Source organism: Coloeus monedula (genome assembly GCF_965178545.1).
Source record: "Coloeus monedula genome assembly, chromosome: 10".
NCBI lineage: Eukaryota > Metazoa > Chordata > Aves > Passeriformes > Corvidae > Coloeus > Coloeus monedula.
The window spans coordinates 1,313,653-1,339,682 of record NC_138790.1 but is presented as its reverse complement, the minus strand read 5'-3'; the positions used below and the strand labels follow the sequence as shown (position 1 = coordinate 1,339,682).

General features: G+C 46.3%; 1 protein-coding gene across 1 annotated transcript; it reads left to right on the top strand.

Annotated features, from left to right (window-relative positions):
* Positions 1-80: 80 nt before the first annotated feature.
* EHHADH (enoyl-CoA hydratase and 3-hydroxyacyl CoA dehydrogenase) lies at positions 81-26,030 on the top strand. The gene is made up of 7 exons (XM_082287933.1): positions 81-179; positions 7,241-7,344; positions 8,104-8,276; positions 9,840-9,951; positions 10,173-10,277; positions 16,290-16,631; positions 23,640-26,030. Exons 1-7 carry the CDS (start codon positions 109-111, stop codon positions 24,908-24,910), a joined length of 2,178 nt encoding a protein of 725 aa, XP_082144059.1. The 5' UTR covers positions 81-108; the 3' UTR covers positions 24,911-26,030.

Below are 26,030 nucleotides of genomic sequence, written 5' to 3'. Positions count from 1 at the left end.
CCGGGGGCCGGGGCCAGCCCCGCGGTGACCGGGCGGTGAGGGCGGGCTGCGGGCGGGGCGCGGCGGGGGCTGGCCCGGGGACACGGGGACACAGCGGGATCGCTCGGCATGGCGCAGTACGCGAGGGGCTCGGCCGTGGCCGTCATCCGGCTCCGCAACCCGCCGGTCAACGCGCTCAGGTACGGCCGGCAGTCCGCGGGGAGCGCCGGGCCGGGGCTGGGGAGCCCCTTGTGAGCTGCTGGGGGATTCTCCGATTTCCTTCCTTTTCACCTCATTCCCTCTCTCCGTGCCCGAGTGAGGCTCCGCCCAGTCCCGGGTTGGGGCGGCCGCAGAGAGCCTCCGCCGGGACTTCTACACCGCTCGGTACCCGCAGGGGCCCGGGCGGCTCCTTCAGAGGGAGCGTGGATCTCGCTTTGCGAGCAACATGCTGAACTTTGCCGTAACTTCTGCTCTTTCTTATAATTTCTAGTTGGGGGGGTTTCACAGGAGAGGTGCCAGGCTCAGCAAACTGTACTTTGTCTCATCTCCCCTGGAGGATGTGTAAAAGCTTTGCCTATTTCTCATCACCTTCCAGTCTTTAACCAAGACACTGCTTCAGCAAGACGTAGCACAGCAGCTCAGCCTGGAGTGCCTTCAGAGCTGTTCGCTACGAGTCAATCCTCAGATTTCCTGGTTTGATTGCCTGCCCCACACACTGCTCAGTGCTTGCCTGGCAAATCCCTGCGCTACCCAAGTGTGCTGGGGGGAGAGGGCAAAGGGCTCTGTGGCTATCAGGCGTGCTTCAACAAGTGGAGCTGGGAGCAGGATTAAACCCAGCCAGGGCTGGCAGAAAGCCGTTCATTTGCCCTTTAAAATCTATTGAGGAATTGACCTCTAAATACTGATCTTGGTCAAGAAAGGCCCCACGCAATCACAAACACAAGCCAGTGAAAAACAAAGTCCAACACCAATCTGTAGGAGCCTCTGAAATTTTAGTTTTTCATGTGCCTTGGAAAGGACTTTCGTGCTTTTGGCTTTGCATTAGATGTGCATTTTAGCTCCTTTAGTTCTGATTAGCATGTAAACCCTTTCTAAGCAGCTGGAGTTGCTCAGTAACAGTGACCACAGTGTCTATTCAGTCTATATTTACAAGCCAAAAAAACCCCACTGCAGTTGTGCTTGACTTATAAATTAGAGAGTTTGTTAAAAAGAAGCTCGTAGAGACAAGGCAGAGCATGAAAAGGAGATGAAACATGCTGCTCTTCTGTAGCAAAGCTACAGTGCAGCTGGCAGTGCTCACTCTTCTGTTGCAACTTGTTTAGAAGCGCAAATGTTTCCACATGCTCAGGTAATTACCCTGAGAAATTCGGAGTGACTTGGTGAGTTTAGATGAACCACACATGCAGGACTCCCAGAACCGTAGGGTGTAAGACATCCTTTGGACCTCCTGTGCCCAAGACCAGTCTAAGAAAACTTCCAGGCTGTGCTCACAATAAACTTTCAATCCTTACCATGAAAAATACAAAATACAGAGCTAAAGAATCATGGAATCGCTGAGGTTGAAAAGACCTTTAAAATCACTGAGTCCAGCCATCAACAGTAACAGATACATGCTTAAGGAACCTTAACTCCCCCCTTTTGAGAAGTTCTGGAGAAAACCCAAAGTCACTTCTGCCTTTGAACAGCAACAGCACAACAACTTCTTCAGGACAGACCTCTGCTTTTACTGCCCTCTCCTCCTGGCTCTGCAGTGCCCACACAGCAGAGTGTGGTTCCGATACACCAAGGGTGACAGCGTGGTTGTAGTCCTGTCTCCCAGCCCCACGGGGAAGAAGGCAGACCCTGGCACACTTCAGATCCATTGAACTACGGCTTGAGACATGTCTGTGGTCTTTGGTGGCATGCCAGGGTAATACCTGTTTTAAAAGAGATACATAATTCTCACACCCTTGGCATTGGGTAGTTTTTAGCTGAGATCTGACTGTAGCTAGGAAAGGTAGAGCACACTCTGATCCCTGGGTGCTGCTCCTGCTTCTGCACATTTCTGTTCTGGACCACAGGGAGCAGGTTTGTTCCTGCTGTTGGAAATGTTTGACTGCTCAGGCGATAGCAGGCAGTTAAAGTACAGAGAGGAGCCATGTCCTGCAATCCTGAAAATTTCATTTCACAGCAGGCACAAATGCTTTTTAAGACTGGTGAGATTTTGCTGCTGTGCTCCAGCCTCCCCTATCTCTCTCCATTATCCATTTCCCCCCTCTGGGCCATCACACTGGCCATTAGCACTTTAGAAGCCACTGGTGGGCAGGAATTTGCTTTCTCCGTCTGACACCATCCTCTGCTGTGCAAGTACCTGGGGGGCAGCGCTTTCCTGAGGAATGTATGATGACTTGAGAGTCTGGCAGAAAATTTGGCTCCCACACAGACTCCCCTTTAAGCTAAATGCTCTCCCCACCAGCAGAGGTGGCATGTGCCAAATTTGATTTGTTTGGAGGGTTTTTTCCTGGTTTGCAGAAGTTTAGTATTCAGAGATCTGCATTTATGAGACCATGGCATTGAGAGAAGGGATTTAGATATGCAAAGAACTAGGAGTTTGGGGGAACAGAAAGACAAGACTCACAAAAGAAAGAACTGACTACCTCTTCTCAGCAGAGGCAGGCTGCTGGCACTGGGAATTAGAAGGACTTTAAGGGGTATTTCAACATTTGAGCTGACAAGGACAGAAAGGCTCCAGGGAGGATAGGAGAGGGCATGCAGTAGGGGAGCTTATGTCTGGGATTCTATGAAGTGTAACAGATTTGATTGGGAAAGGCTCTCCCTGGCTGCCAGGATTGTCCTTCTGACCGTGATCACCATAAAAATCAGAAAATGTAAAGGAGATGAGAGAAGCTGCAGTTTCAGACAGGTAGCAATGAGGGGAGAATGTGATTACACGTGTTGGACTGGATCAGCACCTCATCAGGATGAGACACAGAGAGAAAATTCTGGGATGAATAAGCATCGCTCCCTAAAACAGCTCTTCTAAAATTCCACCCAAAAGATGCCACTCTGGCTCTGGCCTTAATTTATGTGCAGGACTGTTCAAACTGTATTAGCAATTTGTCACACAACAACTTGTGACAGTAGCTACTACACAGCTGGATCTGACACTGAAGCAAGGGAGAGCAGAGCAGGTAACTCCAGCACACAAGTCCTCAGTTTCAAGTAGGGGATTATGTAATACCCAGCAGTAAGTTCAAAGAAAAACGCTGCAGGAAGCTATCCAAAGGAACAGGAGCCTGTGACAATGGAAGAGCCTGGATTGGTTGTGAGAGATTGGTTACGTGAAAAGGGACATATAAATTCGGGATATACATATTCTTTGCAGCTTACTGATCTGAGAAGCTGGCTACGTGAGAACGGGCACATAGACCCTTGCAGCTAGCTGAGCAAGGTCTCATAAGACAGTGCACCACACATCCTGTGTAACAACTGCAGTTACAGAATATTACATGTATCTTGCTCAGTAACTGAACCACCATTGAGCCTTACTGCTGAACTCTGGGTTTATTTGCAGAGCCAGCAAGGTTAGGTTTTGGCAGCAAAACAATGGGCATCTGTGGTTAGAAGGCCAGGGAAAATGGCAGAACTGCTGACCACAAAAGGTGGTCTAAGGAGGGGTTTAGAATCAGCTTAGTTGACGTGAACCACTTAGAATGTGCCTTTACGAATATGCATAAAGCCTATTATTGTCAGTATATAAGGAGCTCTGGTACAATCAATAGATCGGATTCCTGCTGATCACTCATATTGGGCGTCCGGGTTTTCCCTCTATCGCGACAATTGGTTTTGTTCAGGTTTGAGATTTTCAGGTTTTTAAAGTTTCTTAGAAGCTGGGAAAAGTACAAAGGGAAAGGCCCAGATCTGCATGTTTTCCATAAACAACATTTTCCACTGTTGGATTTGAGTCTCACTTCTTTAAATGAGACTAAGTAAATTTCCAGGATTCCCTTATATTAGTTTTGTTTGGTTTTTTTTAATGAAAGAAATTCATTTTCACAAATCCAGCTAAAATATGAAATAATTAAGGTAAATAGTAAAACCCTGCTACAAATCCAGCACATCACTGCCACTGCAATGAGTTCCATAAAATAAAAACAACCTGGTGTGGTAACCTCCAAGAATATTCTCTTGCTCTGGTGTGCACCTGCTCTTTAACAGCACCTATTTCGAGTTCCTGAGACCTGGAACACTGAGTCACCTTGGCAGACTCACTCTTCTGGCAGTCAAAATAGTATCCATGGTGGAACTGACTACATGGCATGGATGCAACCTTGGAAAGCATGGAGGGAACTTCTGCATGGTTACTGCTAAATGAATGACAGTGTCACAGTAATGAAATACATATGAAAATTACAGTGACTTTTTGTTTCTTTAATGCTCTAGCAGTTTGAAGCTGGGATTCTCCTGAGTATTTTTATAATTCTACTGCTATATATTCTACTGTGATGCTTTAATTGAAAATTACAACTCTTAGTGCCAGTTATGTGAGTGACAAAGCAATGCAGTCTGTGTGTTGGACTTTGACATATCCAAGGCAAACTTATCACTCCATCTTAGGAAAACAAGAAACTGCAAAAAGTCTGATTTTACTTCCTTTTTACCCTGCAAAAATTCCCATTGGGAAAAAATTATATGGAAGGAGAAGAGATATTTATGCAAGTACCAAGTTAAATTATTCACTGGCATAAACAGTCCTGTTGGGTTAATAAAGGTGAGGTAGGGATCAAACTGTGATTTTGTGGCAGCCTTGATGACTGGTTTTTATTTTGGTGGTAGCATGTTGCTGTAAGTGCTGAGGGCTTGTAACCGGTTTCCTCCATAGAACCTGAACCTTTCCATTTGCTGCAGACACCCCTTCTAGATGGGCATCTTGCATCTGCTGATCACATGCCTGGAACAGACACAGGAATACTGATTGCTTCTTGCCTGTTCCTGACAGAACTGTGCCATTTGTCTATACAATATTTGCAAATTAGTAACTTCACATTTGTTTGGATCATAGGACATCTTTTTTCTCCCTCTTTGCACTATGCTTTGTAGAGTGTCAGGACATTTCCTAATGGCTTCTCCTGCAATCTCCCAGCCCCTGGGTGAGTTTGGTATTGCTGTGGCCTGGCTCTCCACTGATGCACAAACAGAACTCCAAGAGCAGCAAGCATTGGGTGCAGCCTGTGGGTGCTCCTCAAACAGCAGCAGCCACAGATATGCCAAGGGGAGGGAGATAAAACCCAATTTTTAAACATATTTGAACACATTTAGTGTATAAAATTTGGAAAGATAATAACTCAGAGGGAAAAGGGGTTATATCTGCCACTTCAAGGGAGGCTTCTGCCTTCCTTAGCAGACACCTGTCTTTCAAAACCAAGACAATATTAAAACACATTTAGTGTATAAAATTTGGAAAGGCTTTCATATTCTGCCATGTGGAGCTATGTGCAGTGGAGGGGCCTTTACTGACTCACCTCACAGCTTTACTTTGGCATGGCCAAATTATTCTCATTTTGAGTTTCAGCTTTCAGAACCATTACTAACATCAGACTTCAAAGTTGTCTTTGATGTCTGGGTTGGGCAATTTGTACATAACTGGCTGTTCTCTCTCCAAAAATTACACTTCTCCCAGTCTCTGGTTGTCAGGCCTCAAGGCTCCCACTGACTCTTCTATGTATCACGGCCTTATCCAGGCAGCAGATGGTCCTGGAGACCCTCCTAGACAGCCCCCCTCAGCCAATAGCCCTGATTTAGAGACTTTGCTAATAGTTTGTCTTTAACTTTTGATTTTGAAGGAGGAATGTGCAGAGGTTGGCTGGGATTCCTTCACACAGTTGGTTTACAGGGAGCTCCTTGGGCTCCCAGGTTTCCCTTCTCAGACTACGGGCTCTCACGTGAATGTTGCAAGCATTGTTCTGTAAAAATGTGTGTACACGAGAGTACAATGATGTGGTTTTCATCTGCTTCACAACAAGCTTCCTTTTTACATGAAATGCCCTCTAATACATAGAGCAACATGCACAAGCTCAGTATGCCTCAGGCCTTTCTATTAGTTCTGTGTAATTAACACTGCTCCTCTCCACTGGGCATCAGCAGAGCTCTGCTCCCTTTTCCTCAGCACCAAGCTTACATGTGGAGCTGGACTAAGGGTTTGGAGAAGGTCTAGGAAGGAAAGCTGGTTTTATAAGGACTGGGCAAGCATGGATGATACCTCTTGGATATTCCTCCAGCCTCCAACTTCTTGTAGCTCAGATTTTCTGAATCAGAACCATCTCTGCACATCCACACACAATAGTCTCTCGTAAACTGTGTACTTAAAACAGTGTGTATATAAGTATATTTTAGTATCAAAATTATATATACATAAAATTTGTATTCATATTTCTATTACTAAAGTGTCAATGCTTCTATTTTTACCTACTATCACTATTGTTACCACCTTCTAAAACAGACTAGGCTCTCCATGTCTATATCCATACAAACACATAAATTAGCTTTAAAGAGGCAAATGTGAAGTGGACATACAGTTGGGTCAGACTTTTTAAATACCTGATTTGAAAAAATACTGTTTATACTTCTACAGATCCATTTTGAAATTCTTCATTAATTCTTTGCTGGCCACATTTACTGCTGGTGTCTGCAGAACTACCTGTTCAGATAAGTCAAACGTGTTCTGTGTAGTGTTTCATGCCCAAATTCCCTTTGACAGGATCCCACACCAGTTTAAGTCTGGACTTCTGTGCAGATCTTCACAAAGTGAAAGTATTATTAACATCAGCAGAGCCTGTGTCAGGTGTTCGAAAGATAACTTTTTTATCCCTAGAGCTCCTTTCAAAAAGTTCTCAGATTGTCAGTGGTTTAGCATTAATTACTTTTAAATTATGCTAAACTGTTTTCTTGAAAATCTGAATGTTTAATTCATGAAGACATTTTCAAACGACATTTCCCTGTGCTACTTGCTGTGGAAACAGCAGTGTCATAGCCTGAAGATGAGTCTCCAGGCAGAGACTGACAGGTGGGCTGGCAGCCTGTTGGGTTTGGGTGCTTGTCCTTTGGAGCAAGAGGGAGACTAAGGACAGGATTCCCCTGGAGAGGCTGTGGCAGCAGCCAGGCATGGGGACAGCCTGTGGGACATGGTGCTCCTTTTCACTGGGCTGCTCAGTGTTCCTAGCACATACCTCTTGGATGGGGGGTGTAGCTGATGGTTACTCACTGAATCTCTATTTTATTTCAGTCTGGCAGTTCTCCAGGCTTTAGAGGATGGGCTGAAGAAAGCAGATGCAGATCCCTCAGTGAAAGCTGTTATGATTTGTGGCGAAAATGGGAAATTCAGTGCAGGTAAGACATCAAACATGGGCTGAGCAGAAGATGAAACACTCTCCACCCGACATATCTGAAGATTCTCTGCCTCATAATACTGCTGACAAAAGTCCCAATTTGGCTGGAAATGGCCACAAGACAGGGTGCTTTGTCTATTTTGCTGTGCCACCATTGACATGCTGGTCATGCAGACAAGCTGGACTGTCCAGGCCAGAAATAAGCTGGGCTGTTCATACTGAAATGAGGGACAGCTGCTCAGCTCCATAACATCCTGGTGCTTCCTCAGTCTCCGTAGCCCTGTTGATGTAAAATCTCTGGACTATTTATTGATCTAGCGTATGGAATGTACCTGGGGTGGGACAGTGGTGAATAACAGATCTTCTCCAGCTGAATAAACCTGAAAAGCTGGGGAATTTCTGTAGAGCTCTCCATTGCTTGTTAGTAGTAATTTGCAGTTAACTATTCCAGGCTCAATATTACACCAAGGAAGTTTGCAAATTTCTGCAAACTGCAGAAACTGACTGCATGATCCTTACAGTTACTCTGTGGTTTTGTACTCAGCCTTCCCCGGAGCTCTGTGAACAGGATCAAGGACGCAGGGTTCCTTGAAGGTGGTCCCAAAAGGGGTTGATTCCTGTTAACCACTCTCCTGCCAGCAGCATGCTCTGCAAGGACTTGGGCATCTGTGAGCAGCTGCATCCAGTGGCACAGAGGGAAGGGTTGTTCCAGCCACCGCCTTGCCCACTAACTCCTCCTAACCTCTTGGTGCTCCCTCAGGAGCTGACATCCGAGGATTTTCCTCTCCGAAGAGACATGGAGTCGCCCTGGGCCCCATCGTGTCTCTCATCGAAAGCAGCGAGAAGCCGGTGGTGGCGGCCATCGAAGGCGTCGCTTTGGGAGGAGGCCTGGAGGTGGCGCTGGGCTGTCACTACCGCGTTGCACACGCGAAGGTAACACACCCTGCTGAGGGCCTCGGGAGCCAGGTACAGATGGCACGAGCAGAGGGACGGGGTGCCTTCCCTGGGACCCTCTGCCCGGAGGAGAGCGGCTTTACAGCTATAGGATACAACTCGGTGTGCTCAGACATTCTTCACCTACACCACCACCCTTGACGTCTTTCCTGAGCCTTACTAACTGACTAATTTCAACTCATTTCTAAATATAAAGTTGATTTGTAACTAGTAGGATAAGATGGCTGTGTAGAAGCTTCAGTAACCAAATGTTAATTTGCCCTAGGTCTCATTATCTATATTCTGATGCAGACAGCTGTATCTTACTGACTCATGCAGCGTGACTTTCTCTTATTTATTTTTTTCCCCAGCCCTGTGAATTTTGCACTTCTTTCTGCTCATGGCCTAGTTTCTATAGGTAGTTGAAACTCAGGAGCATTTATGGTTAGATTCCCCATGAGCTCTGTGTCCCCAAGGAGCACTTTGACTGAAAGACAGCTTTAAGAGTCTTCAGGAATTATCTGGGTATTTTTCTTTAATCCCCTCCTTCAAGGTTCAGGAATGCTGAACCAGCTTGAGCAGTACCTGTCTCCTTGTAGAGACTCCTCACTGACAGGACCATCCCCTCACTTCTGCAGTGAGTCACTCTCTCCGTGGCAGTGTGGGTTGCTGTAACAGCATAAAGAGATATTCCACATCATCCTCTGTGCCACCTAAGGTGAGCACCATGGAATCACAGAATCATTAAAGTTGGAAAACACCCCCAAGATCACTAAGTCCAACCTTTGACCAACTACCACCATTCTCACTAAACCACATCATGAATTGCCATGACTACTGGAACTATAAGTAGTGGTCTTAAAGTAACTCAAAATCTCTTGAAAGCTCAATAGAAAATGGGCAAACTATTTTTTAAAGGCAACAAAATCTAGATACATTTTTTAAGAGAAGACCCCCACAGACTTTCTGCTGCCCGTAGCTTACCTGCCATGACTACCAGATGGCAAATGCACCAAGAGGCATTTGAAGGAAGATTAGGGAAGAGTTCAGTGGTGTTCAAAGCCAGGTTAGATGGGGCTCTGAGCAATCTGGTCTAGTGGAAGGTATCCCTGCCCATGGCAGGTAGTGAAACAAGATGGTTTTAAGGTTCCTTCCAACCCCTCACCAAACTTGCAAGAATTAGAGTAGGGAGGTGACAGTTAAGCCAGCATGCCCTCCAATAGTTGGTAACAACTACTTGAAAGCATTATTGACACATGTGTCAATCTAGGGAATGCTGTCGGCCCTACAGCCCTCCCCCAGTGCTGTACTAGCACAGAAATCCTCTGAAAGGTCATGTTTTCCTTGTGCATTTGTACAGAAATCCTTGAAATGGTCAAGTGATTTTTTTTCTTGAATATTTTACATAGCAAAATGCAGGGATGGAGTTTCTATGTAGAAATTCTGAGGCTTCCTAGAGGAGCAATGTGACTCAAAACTACTTGTCTTTCTTCTTTTTTTGCTCAGTTTGCAATTACCACTCTTTCTAATCAGATTTTTTTGTTTAATTTTACTTCATTTTAGGCTAGGATGGGTTTGCCAGAGGTCACCCTAGGGTTACTTCCAGGTGCTGAAGGCACTCAGCGACTCCCCAGACTGATTGGAGTACCAGCTGCTCTGGATATGATCACTACAGGTGAGTGCTGTGTCTGTATAGATGAACATGGCATTGAGTCCTACCAGCTTGGTCTAAAAAACAGGAATCTTCTACCTGTGTAGCTGCTTGGGTTGTAATTCTACTTGCTTCCACCCAGGAGGGGCTAATTATCAGCTGCACAAGTCATTTGATCAGATGGAAAAGAACAAAATTGTCCATCAGGCTCTGCTGTAGTCACCTTATTTCTCTTTTTATGGCAGGAAAACACATTCCAGCAACTGAAGCACTGAAGCTTGGCTTGGTTGACGAAATTGTGGAAGAAAACACCATTGAGGCAGCAATCCGTTTGGCAAACAAAGTGATTGGTGAGGAACAAATTGTAGCAGTGCCAGGAAATAATTGGTGATGTTTCAGGGCTGAAAAGAGTCAGAACAAAGCCCACCAGTTTGTTCCAATTTATATGCTCCATTCTTGAGTTTTGGCATCCACAGAAGATACAATTAATTGCAGAATTCGTTTCCTGTTGTCTGAAGTGAGAAAAATCAAATGCTGAAAAGCTGCAGAAATTCAAGTGAGATTCAGAGAACAGATATACATCAAGTCCTCCTGCCTTTTAATTGTATATCCAAACTCACATGCTCCTCTGGGATGCTGCACTCTGCAGGTTTTGGGGAGTAAGTGCTCTTTCCATATATAGTTCTGGATCCCAGCTGGCACTGCATGCATCCTGGTTGCACCATCCATACTGGCTGAGCAAAAATAATTTTCTCCCTATAGTGGAGGGGCTGGCACATCCTCTGCTCAATTTAATGATCCATGGTCTGTAAGTGACTCTGTCCCTAATCCTTTGGGTGCCACATACATAAAAGGCCTGTGCAGATGGGAGGGATGGGGAGAGATTTTTTTCCCCATCTTAGAAATAACAGAATCAAATTCACTGAAGTTAACTTAGGGAGAGGAACATTCCTTGTGCAGCACGCGGAGCACTGCCTTGAGAGAAAACAGGGCATTTTTCCACTACTGACCTCCTTGTACCTTTGGAACCTGACTGCTGGATTTCATCTAGGGCTCTCTCACAATGAGATGAACGCAGGAAAGCAAAAAACCCTTCCTGCTTTGGTCATATGGCCTTTACAGGCAATGCTGTTCCAAGCTGCGGTGTTGGTTTTGCTCCTCCAGTTCTCTTCACTACAGACAAGGCCCCTTCTCCATGCTACAAGCTGAGGTAGCTTTGTCCTAGATGACAGTGCACCATATTGTAGGGTGCTTCAAAGAATGGACTGTTCTTAAATATCAGTGTCTTGTATACCTCCCCACACTTTGAGATGTACCAGACAGGTGCCAAGGTATTCTTTGGCTGGGTTTTCTATAGCAGATGCCCTTCCTTCTCACTGTATTCATCCTATGGTATTTTAGGGCTTCATTTTCTAGTCCAGAATCAATGACATAAGCAGTCCTCTTTTCTCTTTCCTGTATGTCATCAGACTAAATATAATTCTTCAGCAAGAGATGGATGATGTATTTCACTGCTGCTTCTAAGAAAAACAAAGGTACCTTGGTTCACTGAGTTTGTCTGGTTTGAATGAGAATTCTGTTCCTCCATCTGTTGGGAGAGCAGTGAAATATTACCACTCTTCTAGGCAAATTAACCCAACAAACAGTGCTCGCTGTGATGTACCCTCTGGGCTCTGAATGATGCCTTGCACAAGATCTGTACCAGTACTGATGGCAGCAGCAGCAGTGTGTCATGAAATGAGTAATGGATACATTGCTGGAACTGGCAAACCAGAAAACATTCTGCAGTTCAACAAATGCTATGTGCAATCAGGTGAAGTTTAGATATTTGCATGCTTGTTTCTTCCATGACAGACATTGTGCAGTGGCTGACAGTTGTGAAAGCCAGCTTGGCCTTAGAGGAGACCCTCAGGAAGGAAGCATTGACCACACTATTTCTCAGGGGAACTTGCTTTCTGGAGCTTATATCCACTGGCAAAATCCTGTTCTTTAGCTTCAGCTTCTTTGGAAATTGTCAAGCTTCATCTTCTTTGGAAACTGTCACTACCAATATTTTTTTTTTTTTTTAGTTGTATAAGCATACAAGGATCCTGACTGAATGTCCAGCAGGTAGCCTGTCCCAGTCTTACTCATTATTAGATTTTCAATCTGTTTATCGCTGGTTTGAGTTACCCCAGCAAAAATGAGTAATGTCATTGATGGTGTTTCACATCACACTATACATCAACTCCCACAGGACTTAAAAATGCTTTCAGACTCTTTCCAACAGCTTTACTGGCATTTACAGTACATGTTTTAACAGTGAAAACACTGGTGAGCCAGCTAATCTATTTCTTTCCTGCTTGAAAAATTTCTCATTAGACCCCGCACAAGACCATGACAAGTTTTGATGCACCATTTACCCTCAGGTTATCTAATAATTTGAAAGATTGGTGTACCCAGAGCCTGTACGTTCCTTTCAAATCCTTCCTTGCTTTGGCCTTTGCCTAAAGTTAATAATATTCCTGTCAGACAAAGGCAAGGCAGCACTTCAATTTTTCTCCATCAAGAACTAACAGGGCTGCAGAAGAGATGACAGTCTTGTATAGCTGGTCTGGAGTTTGTTCACATGGAGTTCTGTTTTCAGTGAATGTTTTTCAGATAATCTTAATAAAACCAAAGAGAATCTACCAAAAAAAAAAAAAAAAAAGCCATCACAGAATTGCACTGGCTTTGTGTGGCATGCAGCATTTTGTTTCTGATGAGATTTTTTTTAAACATGAAGCTACAACTGCTGACTTCTTACGGAGCAGTCTGGCTAAATAACTAGTTTTGTCACCTCTGGAATTTCTATTCCTGGGAAGGCTGTACAGCAAGATAAGTCTCAAAGAATCAATTCAGAAATAATTTTCTTCTAAAGCTTTCTCAGTGCTGGAGCTGCAGTATCTCATGGCAAGAGATCAGTCTCAAATGACTGCCTTACTGTATCAGGGGTCCTTGATTACTGTTGTGATACACAGCTGACAGAGCTACTTTTATGGCACATTGGGAGAGCATTCTCATCCATACATTTTTATGGATTGTTTCTAATGAAGGACACTTTCAAAAGATGCTCTGAAACAGTAAGTGGGTGTAGGAATACACAGAGGCAATTACTGATTCTGAGTTAGATTTCTCATTGAAAACCAGTATTTATATATTGCAGATAGAAAGTGAGAATAATTCCCTGACCTCTCCAGGCAAACTGGCCTCTCCAGGCTAAAGAAAGTATCTTCACTTCTGAAGGCATTATTTAAAAGGAATAGACAGGAGCTAAATCCTTGGGGACAAGGAGAACATCCTTTCAGTAAATGTGCTTGACAATCACTGCAGTAATCCAAAGTTGCACTTCAGGCTTTTCCCAGCTGATGGCATCACAAAATTGACAAATGGCTGAAACTGCTGGTGGCAGGTAGCAGCTTGCAGCTCATCCTGCCCACTTCTTGTTGGCCTGCTCTAGTCTTCCTCAGCTGGAGGAGAAATTGGCTCCTGGCCTCCACACAGCAGACTTTGAAGCTCTCCATATACACCCCTTGTTTTTCTGACCCCATCTGCTGCTCAGAGCAGAGCAGTACCAATGCCTTGCACCAAAGAGCCAAGGAAAATCAGAGCAATTTGGAGTAGCACAAGTCCCCCAGGTATTAATCTGTGTGGAAAGATGATGAGTTTCTGCCTGTAAGCTACTGGGAGTTGCTGCGGAGGAAGCAGTTGTTCCTTCTGAGGCTCATCAAAGCCAGGGGCGGAACAGATGCTGCTGGTGGGTAATTGCATCCTTGAAATGGAGGCTGGAGGAAAGGCTTTCCCTTAGAGCTGCAAGGCCTGTCCGTGAGTCATCTCTGCCAAGATGCACAACATCAAGACATTTTAATCTCTCCCCAGGGCTCAAGGTTCTGGCTGACACCTTCCTTAGACAGAGGCCTAGCCAAGTGTCCCTTGGATACAAACAGAGTTTGTGAAAGGTCTGACATGGCCTGGACTTGTCTCTGGCAGCCTGAGGGGCAGGGGCCAGGCTCAGCTTTAGTCTTCAAAAATTCACAAGCAGTTCCCTGCATCAGGAAGAACATTAGGCTTGCAATGTCTCTTGCATGTGCCATCCCATAGTATCCCAAGGGTTTACAACTCTGGGATGGTACTTCTTTCTTTAAATAACATAATATTTGATACTGTATGCATACATGGTGCATTTGCTGATAGAAATTTTATAGACTTGATCTGCCCTTTGTGTCACCTGGACTACAAACCTGGTAAACAAAGCAGGAATCTGTGTGTGGATGAAGCTTTTCCTGCAGCCCTGATGTCTGACACTGTTCAGCATCGTCCTGCTGCTTTGCTTTCAGAAATCAAGCTGCACATAGGTGTCCCACACTGATCTCTTCTCCCCAGATTTGAATTCTGATAATTCTTTCCTGATCATAAAGACTTCCTTTATTCTTATTAGCATTGCAGAAGCTAAGATACTGCACAGAGGTGCTGTAGAAAACCTATTTAGTTTGCAGCTAAAGTAAGAGTTTTATTACAGGACCCTGAGTTACTTTTTTTTAGTCTGAGGAACCGTCTCCTGTCCCCCACCAGTATTTGTGCTTACAGTACTATTTGCTGTCTGAAGACCAAGCCTAAAGGCTCCCAGTGGTATTCCTTTTTTACCAGCCCTTTCCACTGGACGTCATATGAAGTCCCTTGATCTGCCCAGTCTTCCAGCCATCAGTTCAGCTTTCTGGGACAAGCCTGAGCTTTCCCCTTGTGATGGAATATAACCCACTATTTAAGTCCTAAATAAAGAACTGCAGATAAAGAGCATTTCTGAGTTAAAAACTTAGATTTAAGGAAAAAAATATTCCAAAATAAAGGAACATTATCCTGACTAAAGCCTGCAATACTGGCTGATACAAATTATTTCCACTGTGAATGTGAAAACATTTTTATGAATGCTGATCACAAGGGAAGCTACTTACACAGTGAGTGTTCATCTTTTTGTGATCACTAAGAGGCTTAATTAAAAAACCTGCGCTCTGAAGACCTCTATTACAAGAAATCAGTATATTAAATCATCCTGGAAACTTGTATTTCTGTTTCTCCTGTGTTGCTCAGTCTTGGAGGAAGAGCTAGAGTCAGGACCTGTTGTTCCTCAAGCAACCATGCCTGCCATGCTGCCATTGTTCCTGCTCTTCAGCATCCTCTGTAGGATTTCCTGAGTTTTCTGCTGGTGCATTGGCACTTCCCTAGCTCAGACAACAGGAAGAGAAAGGGAAGCTGGATGCGATATGCTGCCTTGGAAGGAAGTGTGCCCCTGTGGCACAGCTCATCTAAGAGGCCAGAGCAATGAGACACTGTCCCCAGAGAGCTTCAGCAGAAGGTTCTCAGCCCACCACTGGACTTTGGTGGCAGTCCTGGCTGCTTCTGGGAACAGCACTAGCAATCCACACAGTGCCATGCTACAGTTAGTGATCTGGATATGGCTGTGATGACAGCAGGGTCATTGTGAGAATGTTTCAGTCTCAAGAGAATGTGTCCCAAACTGCTGATCTTGTTCCTCCACAGTCTTTACTGAGCAAGCTGCCATTACGAGCAGAGGAACACCTGAGTATGGCCAGGTGCTTAGGAAGAAGACAGAATTTTGGCATCTGAAATGTAACTATGTTCTCTCAATTAAAATCCTTTCTAGGTATCACCATAGCAACCTCTTCTGTAATGAACTTCACATATTTCTGTGGCTGCTTGATTCATCCCTTGCTGACACAAACATGAACTCTGCCTTGTTATTCATTTGCTGCCCAACTCATGCTGAGTGAGATCTCCTCTTGGTTAGTCCCAAAGTGAATTGAGGGGCTTGTTTGGCCAGGGAAGAAGTCAGGGTGTGTTTTCCACTCTCTTGTCAATGTCTGGGTCAGGACTCTGGCTGGAATGCCTCTGGCTAAGTGTCAACTGGGTCCTGAATACTAAACAACACTGGAGGAAAACTTCATTACTGAAGCTTATAGAAAGACCCGTATGAATGTGGCAGCTGGGACTGTAGAGGGAAAGAACTGGAAAGCCAGGGCACTCCGAAGCTGAGAAAAGGAAGGAGAGAATTACTTCTTTGAAAAGGAAGTCTTACTTTTTTTGAAGCCTGAGAAGGGACTTGAAAAATCGTAATTGTCAGAGCAAACAGAGATAAGGAGAAATGTCAGATGCTTTAGTTCTAGGCCCAGATCACTGTGCCATGCAAGCCCTAATACAGTGGGAGTTGGAGAAGAGGCAGACTGCCTTCCCAGCCTGTGGAAAAGGGTGGAAATCTGTAGTCTGGAAAGACTACATCTGAAAAGATGTGGATGCTTTGTTCTGTAACTCCGTTTCTCTCCCCGCAGGCCAGCCCCTGGAACCCCGCAGGCTCAGCCTGAAGCCAGTTCCCAAGCTGCCCAACATGGAAGCGTTCCTGCGAGAAGCCCTGGTGAAGGTGAAGCGACAGGCGCGGGGGTGCCTGGCTCCGGAGCTGTGCGTCCAGGCCGTGCGGGCCGCCACCGAGAGGCCCTTTGCCGAGGGCGTGCGGCGGGAGCGGGAGCTGTTCGGGCTGCTGCTGAGCTCGGGGCAGGCCCAGGCGCTGCAGTACGCGTTCTTCGCCGAGAGAGCCGTGCGCAGGTGGGCAGCGCCCGGCGGAGCCTCCTGGAGCAGCGCTGCCCCGCAGCCCGTGCGCAAGGCAGCCGTCATCGGTAAGGGCACGGAGCGGCCGCGGCGGGCACCGCGCACAGCCGGCAGCTGGGCTGCGCCAGCCCGGCAGCCACCCGCACCCGTCCCACCCATAGACACTCCACACGCATCGGCGAAGCTGTCACTGCATTGGGAAGCTCCAAATTCAGATGGCAGCTCGCATGCCACTAGATTAGTAGGTGATGCCTCCTCTTCCTTTGGAAGAATAGCTTCACTTCAGAGACAGCTTCGTGTGCGGATCAGCAGCAGTCTGCTCCCTTTTAAACACCGAGACCGGGCTTTGCTCCGTGCTAGGAGCAGGTCTGTAGGAAATTCTCCTCCTCCTGGTCTAGTTCTGTACTGCAAGTGTATGTGCACAGAGTCACTCAGGGATGTATTAATACAAAAATGTTTTGACAGCTGCATTTTAAGAAGATTTCATCTCACTGGGATCCACTCCTGCCATTTTGTAGCCCAGCAAGATAATGCCTTCATTAATTTTTTATAAGAGCAATTTAAATAAAACCTTCGATGCACCGCTGAGATTTAAAAAAAAATCTTTCAGCTCTAGCTGTTGATAGTAGCACTCAAAAATGGTTAGACAGGGAACTTGGAGAACTTGGAAAACATCCATTCTGTTTCAAGGGAATCTCACCAGATCAACACTGCTTTTTTCCTGGGTGCTTCTCAGGGCTCTTGAGCTGTCTGACAACTCATTTTAGGCCATAGAGATTTTTTTGGAAGTTCTGTTCTCTCCATTAGCTGCCATGCCATATTTTTAATAGAAATGGGGTTTTAAACATCAGTCCACAAACCCTGTGAGAAGGATATGTGGCTGTTAAAGCATTCAGGTAAAGAGGCATTAATTATTACCAGATTTATTCTATGACTTGAAGAGCACAGAAGTTTGGACACACACTTTTGTCAGTCTCAGACAGGTCAGTCCTGCAATGTGTGCTTTGACAGGAGGGCTTGTGTTGGAGTTTGTGGGAATGCCCAGGTGGGACATTCTCTGCTCTGTGCTGCTAAACCATGGCAGAACAACACACTTGCAAAGACCTAATCACAGTGACAGTTTAGCCAGAAGGGCTGTTAGAGCTGAGCTGCCTATTTTGGAGCTGTAACTGAGCTAGAGGGAATTCTGAGGACAAATGCAACCTCTATTTGAAAGTTTCTAATAGAAACATAACCTGTCTTTTACTTCCAAAGAGAATTGGCTGGGCTGCATGTCTCTTCCATTGGATTACGTATTTGCCACTCATCTCTGCACAGATTTCTGAATTCTGGTCTGAAATTGCCCCAGCCTCACCCCCAGGTTTCAGTGTTTTCATAGCTGATTACAGACAACACTCAAGTTAACTCCTGCAGAACAAATAAGTGCTTTGATACTTCTGCTTCAGAGCACAGTCTGTCACACTCTGGTCATTTTAATGACCCGGAACTTTCCCACATTTTTCAACACTGCATAAAACGTGCATAGCCAAAGTGGGAACAGCATCCCAGGAGTAATTACACCAAGACCAGGTACCAAGGTGTTTCTTCCTTGCTCCTGCTTTGTATGCCCAGGATAACAGGCAACCTTCATGTTAGCCATGTTCAACATATCCAGTTAATTATCTACTGGCAGGGAGCAGCTGCACCCCAGGGATGGGGAGCCAATGGCAATAACAGGGGGCTGAACCACAGAATCCTTGAGGCAAGAAGGCACCTCTGAATGTCATCTTGTCCAAATATCTACTCAAGTGGGGTCACCTAGAGCCAGTTGCTCAGGACCATGTCAAGACAGCTCTTGAACAACTCCAAGGATGAAGACTCCACAACTTCTCTAGGAAACCTGTCTCACTAAAAAGAATGGTTTGCTTATGTTCAGATGGAGTGCCCATGTTTCAGCTTGTGCCCCTGACCTCTGGTTTTATCACCAGGGGCCACTTGAGCCTGACTCCATCTTCTTTACCAGGTACCTTTCTCTCAGGTGTTTATATATACATGGGTGAGATCCCCCAAGCCTTCTCTGTGCTGAAGTCACAGCTTGCTCAGCCCTCCCTCATGAGGCATACTCCAGTCCCTTAATCATCTTATTTGCCCTTCACTGAACTCACTCCAATCACTCTTGCTCTGGGGAGCCCAGAAGTGGACCCAGCACTCCAGCTATGGTCTCACCAGTGCCACGTAGAGAGGCAGGATCACCTCCTTGAGGGTTCCAGCAAGACCCCTCCTGCTGTAGCTCCAACACCATTAATCTTCTCTGCCACAAGGTCATATTGCTGCTCAGAGTCAACCTGGTGTCCACCAGCACTCCCAGACCCTTTCCTGGGGAGCTGCTTTCCAGCAGCCAGCCCCCAGTATGCACCGTTCCTCCCCCCACACAGGACTTTACACTTCCCCGTTCCCGACGATCCTCCCCACCCATTTCTGCCTCTGGATGGCAGCACAACCTACTGCTGCATCAGTATTTACAGTAACTGGGCAAGGCAGGCAGGGCAGGCCCTGAGATCGTACAGGTAATCGAGCAAAGCTCCCAGGATGATGAGGGTCCAAGGCAAAGGTGGGAAGCTAGTCTGCAGGCTGAGGTCTGCATCAACAGTAGCCATAGCCACAGTAAGCCACCAGAACTCCTCCAAGGAAGCTTAAGAAGAGGCTACAAGCCCAGGTCTGAGCTTAAATGGGGCTCAGAGGCAATGGACAGTGCAGGTGGGTGGAGGGTCCAGGTGTGGCTGGTCAGGGACATTAAATCCCATCAGTGCACTCAGGGCCTTGACACTCAGCCAGACTCCAGCCCTTGCTGAATCACTGCTCCCATTGCACAGCCCTATATCCCACCAGTAGAGCTTGCTTTGCTTATGCTCTTGTTCATGTCGTACTTCATTTTGTGTGACTTCTCTTATCTTGGAGGTTCTTGAACACCTCCTTTTAGCTCTGAATCCCACACCAAAGTGTCAGTGCTTTCTATCACTTCTTTCTGCACCTTGTTGTGCTTTTTTTCCTTCCTCTGGAAGGTTTTCCTCCTATTTTGCCTTTTGATATAAGTAAAATTGTGAGTCCATTAGAGACAGGCAGAGAACATGCCAAAACAATTGAATTTTTTCTTTCAGGCTACTGTAACAAAAAGTCATTCTCCAGCCAGTACAATGCTCTACAGTATTTTGTAACTTCATGTGTTTGATCTGAAGTACATCCTTGCAGCACCAGAAACCAAAATCCTAGGCATGAGGGACTGACACCTTTTAAAATAGCGCTGCTCATCCATGCAAGTATTGAGTCTACCTAGGTGACCCAGGGCCTCTCTATTTTCACTGCAGAGAGGAGGGCCGTCAGAGAAAGATGCTGCCTCAGTTTAGGCTCCTCAGAAGTCGTGCAGACCCCACTTTCCCACAGACAGTGCTGTGCTGTTTCACACACTAAACCCATGTTGCATTGTGCTGCTGCTTCCATCTCTTATTGCTGCACTGTGGGAAGATCATGTTGATTTTTTCATGTTGACTTTTTGTTTCATTTGCTTCTGTTGTTTGAACTCTTGGCTCCCACCTCTTTTTACTTGCTCTGGTTCCTCAACACCCAGAAAGAAGGTTCTTTTCTCTGTGTCCCTTCTAACTGCATCTCCCCACAGCTCTCTGCTTGCCTGGAGTATCACATCATTTCTGCTTGAAACTGATACCCTGAAACAGAGAAAGCAGCAGCCCTGGCCTGCAGCAGCCCGGCACTGCCAATTGCTTATTATTGTTTTTATCAGGAAAACTGGAACAGTCCTTGCATATTTTTACCAATCTATAAAGGATTATTTTCATTGCTAGGCATTTTAAGGTCCAAATATTCATTATAGTTCAGAGTTTTTTTCCACTGATCAGTATTTCAGTAGTGTGTGTGACTGTACATGATCTCCCTTGTACATATTTCAAGTCCTTTTGTTTTGAAATTTGTTTTTAAAATCCTGACATTAATTTTGTATGATTTTTCGTATTCTAAGTACATCACGTGACAGATCAATAATTAACCATCATTATTCACTTAGCTTGCCCAGCAAATGGATTTGTCATACCCATATTTGGCCTGAAATTACTTATGCACAAGTGTAGTTTTGATTATATGTCAAAGCTTCATTTCACAATAAAAGACCAGGAGCAGGATGGCTGGGCACCGTCCTTGCTCCTGAAGCAGATTTCAGTCTTTTTTTGGAAAGATGTGCCTTGGACATGAAAATAGTCGCCTGCATGGAAGATGAGAATATAGGGTTTTTCCTGGTTTGGGGGAAGGGAGAACACTGTTGAGTAAGAAAATGGAGCATACAGCAGAAATTCTGGAGTAGTTCCTCACCGTGTTTCAGTCTGCGTGATGTGAGCTGAGCATGAGACATCTCCCTTCCTCTTTCTTCCACAGCCCTCTACACATGTAAGGCCTAATGATCCCCTAACATTCTTTCTGCTCTAACATATTCTTCCCCAAGATCACTTGGCTTTCTGAATTGTGAAAGAGGAGTCCTCAGAAATGCCTCTTTCCCTGCTAGATAGCCAAAGCTCTCCTTAGTTTTATAGCCCAATTTTAGAAAATATTTCCAGGGGAATCATGCTGGGCAAGCTCTAATGTAACAAACCCCTTGGGGCTTTCATTACTCTCTCTGCCAGCTTCATTAAACATCATTTCATACAGGCCATTGCAGAGTACTGTAGGAAGTTGAGACAGATTTTCTAGGTCAGAAACAAGCTTGGCAAGCTCATATCTTATCTATGAGCCTGTTCCCGTGGCCTAGAAAGTGTAGTACTACAAGCATGTGTGCCTGCCTCTCACAGGATGGCAAAAACCTACATGGAGTACTGATGATGAAAGCAACCAGGGGAACCACCTGGCACCACTGCAGAGCTTCTCTGGGAAAGAAGCCTGGGGAACATCTGCTCACAAAAGAGGCTTCGATTTAGGAGAAGCCAGTGTGTTCATAAGGCAAGAGAACTACTAACATTTCAGTCACAAGACTGAAGCTGGGAGGATCAGGAGTGGGTAAGACCCAGGACGTGTGGAGAGCTTGGAAATTCTAGAGAGAAACTCCAGGCCTCCACCGTGGAAAGGAAGATACTTCAAGAGGGAGCCATGAGGAACTGCAAACACTTCAGCTTGATGTCTAAAGAGAGCCTGACAGATGGGGCTGGGTTTGGGGGTGAGTTACCCTCCTGCACTGCAGGAAGAAAGCACCTCATGTAGCTCTCCAAAGACAGGGAAAACCTGTCCCTGATTGTACCTGCTCCCACATCACAGGCTCTGGAGAGTGAGCACAGTGGGAGGAGCTACTCATGTTCAGGTTTTTTCAGTCAGCAAACCAGAGACACTGAATTACTAAGAGCTGATTCATGTTATTCTAGATTTATTTTCAAATTAGTTTCCAGCAGAACTTGATTATGAAGTAGCAAATCTAATTTCCTAGAAAGGGACTTCAGCACTTGCTTGGGAGTGTAATGATGGTTTGTAAGCAGGCTGCCAGCTAGTGATGCCAGTAAAAACTATCTTCTGGTGGCTAAGCAGGGAATATTTGAAATGTCTTGTGTGCACACAAGCTGAAGGTGGGCAGAACTAAACCAAGAGCGTGTAGCATGCAGGAAAAACATCCTACCTTGTCTGACCTTGGTTGCTGGAACTTGTTTAAATGATGACATCATTTCAGCTCTTCTTTACAAAGCTGCTTTAGACAAAATTTTTAATCCCCTTGTTTCTGTTTATTTGTTTAGCTGACTTTCATTTGTAAACCTGAGATTAAAAAAATCATTTTTACAGAATTATAACAAACCTATACTTTTTCTGGTTGCTGCTTTATTTAGGATATTAATAATCCTCCCATTCAGAGGCTTCGCACTTTCAAAGCTGGTAAAATTGTGCTGACCTTCCCTCACTAGTTTGTATTAATTTAGTTGGAAAAGCCTCCACTGTGGGAGAGCAGGATCAGTGGTGTGGGTTGTGTGTCACAGGAAAGTGCAGCTTCATTTAATGTCACAGAGGGCAGAGCTGGTGCAAGGGATCAAGCCAGTAATCTCTACATTGGGATTCCTGGGGGTATGAGCAGGCGGAAGCACATTTATGGATCTTGGAGGAAAAAATCACAGTGTGAATGGATTCTCAGTTACAGGAATTCTGGGCAAGAGCCTTAACTGTGTGGTTGGACAAGGAAGACTGACTTTGAGAATCTCCAGAAGGAGGACTTGAAGAGTTCCTGGTGAGCAGAGATGCCTGATATAAAGTGAACAGCAGGCAAAAGGCTACTGCTGTGCCAGCGTGATTTAAAAGGAGAGAGAAGATGTTGAAATCTAGATTAAGAGCGCTGCGTTAGTTCCATCCTGTTTGACCTGGCACTGAGAGACACACAAGATGTTAGATACAAGGTTTAGAGCAGATCAGCATCCAAGTCTTTACAGAAATAGCAGCCGAATTTTTTTTTTGCTCCAAAGATCACGCAATGAAGCACAGAGGGAGAAAAGGAGGGAGACAAAGAAGAAGCTTGGAAGGACGAGGGAAAAACCAACTCTTTGAACTTTGCTGATGTCAGAATCTCTGGGGGGCGGGGTGGTGTATCTGCTGAATGCCCATAACAGACCATCTCACAGGAACAGTGAGGCACTGATACCCTAAGGGAGAGGCTTGCTTTGAACCTGCCTGCAGAAGGTGGTAACAGGGTTGCAGCTGTAACTCAGTGCTTTTCTCTTTGGTCCTCAGGTTCTCACTCCTCAATGATCCTGGTTTCCATAGGTATAAAACTTTGCAGAGAGAAGACATGAATCACATGGTCTGTGCACACTGGGTGAATCCCACTGGAATTTTGTAAGCTTGTGAGGATACTAACTTACCTTTGTGCAACCTCTTTTCAAACATTTAGGCTCACTGAAAGAGCAAATTCACCTTCCTTTTTCCCAGTCTTCCGTATCTGTTTTCTGAGTGTGCACTACTTGTTTTCCAGAGGCCTCCACTTTTTATCCTGGAGATACAAAGGAAATGCTACTGTCAAGAGATTAATTTTCTCTTCATAGTCTTTGATTCTATCTCACTTTCATCCCTAGGGCTGGGAACAATGGGCCGAGGCATTGTGACTTCTCTGGTTAAAGCCAACATACCTGTGGTAGCCCTGGAGCAGGATCTGGAGTATCTGAACAAGGGAAGAAAGGCTGTGATGCTCCTTTTGGAACGTGAAGCTATGAAAATGGAAGGGGGTGCCCAGACCCTGGATTTCCATAACCCTGCACGTCTCCAGTTCACTGTGGACTTTGATCTGTTGTGTGATGTAGACCTAGTCATCGAGGCTGTGTTTGAGAACATGGCGCTAAAGAAGGAAATATTCCACAAGCTGTCAAAGATCTGCAAGCCAGGGGCCTTGCTGTGTACAAACACATCAGCCCTGAACATCGACGAAATAGCTTCTGCCACAAACCGCCCACAGCAGGTCATTGGCACCCACTTCTTCTCCCCTGCCCACGTGATGAGGCTGCTGGAAATCATCTATGGCCGCCACACATCCCCCACCGCCATCGCCACTGCTATGCAGCTGGCCAAAGCCCTGAAAAAAGTCGGAGTGGTGGTAGGGAATTGCTTTGGGTTTGTTGGGAATCGCATGATGTTTCCGTACGTACAACAGGCAGTTTTCCTTTTAGAGGAAGGAAGCAGACCAGAAGCGGTAGATCAGGTTCTTGAAGATTTTGGGTTTAAGATAGGCCCTTTCCGCATGTCTGACCTTGCCGGGCTGGATGTGGGCTGGAGGTCTCGGAAGGAGCAGGGCCTGACCGGGCCGTCCCTCGCTGCGGGCACGCCGGCCCGGCAGCGGCACGGCCAGCGCTACAGCCCCCTGCCAGACCTCCTGTGTGAGCAGGGCCGCTTCGGCCAGAAAACCGGCCAAGGCTGGTACCAGTACGAGAGGGCCGGGGGCAGGACAGCCACGCCAGACCCATGGCTCCACGGCTTCCTGTCCCAGTACCGAGACACCCATGGCATCCAGAGCCGCTTCATAGACCAGGAGGAAATCCTGGAGCGGTGTTTGTTTTCCCTTATCAATGAGGGGTTTGCCATCCTGGCTGAGGGAATAGCATCAGGCCCAGAGCACCTGGATGTCATTTACATCAATGGCTACGGGTGGCCGAAGCACAGGGGTGGCCCCATGTTCTACGCCTCCACCGTGGGGCTCCCCCGCGTGCTGGCTAAACTGCAGCAATACTCTGAGGCCCACCCTGACGTGCCCGGGCTACGGCCCAATGCCTTTCTGAAAAAGCTGGTGGCTGCGAGGAGCCCCCCCCTCAAGGAGTGGATGTCCTACCTCAGCCACCAGAGCCCCAAGCTGTGACTCCTCTGGTGGAGGCTGATCTCATGAAACCGGTGCTTCAATTGCACTGTCTCTTCCAATCAAACCCAAAGTGCTACAGGCCCCTAAACAAAGTCACGGGCCTTCCTGGGCCTTTGCAGGGAATAACTTTGGCTGATGATTGATCTCATTTCCCCACATGCTGCAGGCCACCACTGCCTTCATCCATCCTTCTCTCCCAGCCCCAGCCTCACCCACTGTCTTCCCACACTGCTGTGTAAAGGCCCATCTCATTTTGCACTGCCTGCAGGTCATCACAGCTGTACTCCTCTCCCAGTCTGCCTTTGGGGAAGGCAGGGAGCAGCATTTACAGCCACAATGCAAATCATGGCTGGAGCCAAGAAAATTACAATCACAGTTCACCCAAGACTTGCCAGATCTACCAAATCCTGTCTTCAATCTATTTCCCAGTTTGTTTCAGCTCTTTCCTGAGCAGCCACCTCTCCTCAATTCCCTGGCTCTTCTGCAGCCAGCCAGCTGGAACTTGCTCCCTTCCTGCTGCTGAGGGACAGATGGCACAAGGGTGCAGCACCTTCAGAGGTAGAGTCAAATGAAGTGGAGAGAGCAGGTCTGGGCAGAGAGCAAGGGGCAGTCCCTTGCTCCCCCCTGGTACTGTCTCTTCTCCGTGCTGCAGAGGAGGCTCTAATAAATGCCAGAAAAGCCACAAATACCTCAACCTGACTAACCTGCCCTGTGGTGTTGGCTCACGACTGGCTTTCTGCATCCAGACTCCATCCTCTGTTGCCATTATCCCCACCTGGCTTTGTCCAAGCAGAAACATCTTCTGGCATCTCTTCAGTGTGGAAATGTGTTGCCATCACTCCTTGCATCTTGCTTGACTACACCTAGCAGGTCTTGGGGCTCTACAGGCTCTAATTGACCAGCTTGAAACACGGCCTGTCACTGACTGGGTTTTCACATGGGCAGAGGGTGCGCTGAGAAGGGCACAGCACAAGAGCTGTGCAGGCAGGGACACTGCTGCAGGCAGGCAGGGAGGTGGCAGATCTCTAGCAAAGGGCAGAGCAGAGGGAGTGGGAGCCAAACCAGCTCCAGACTTGATGCTTTGGGACAAAGTCTCCCATTTCACATGTATAGTGAATGT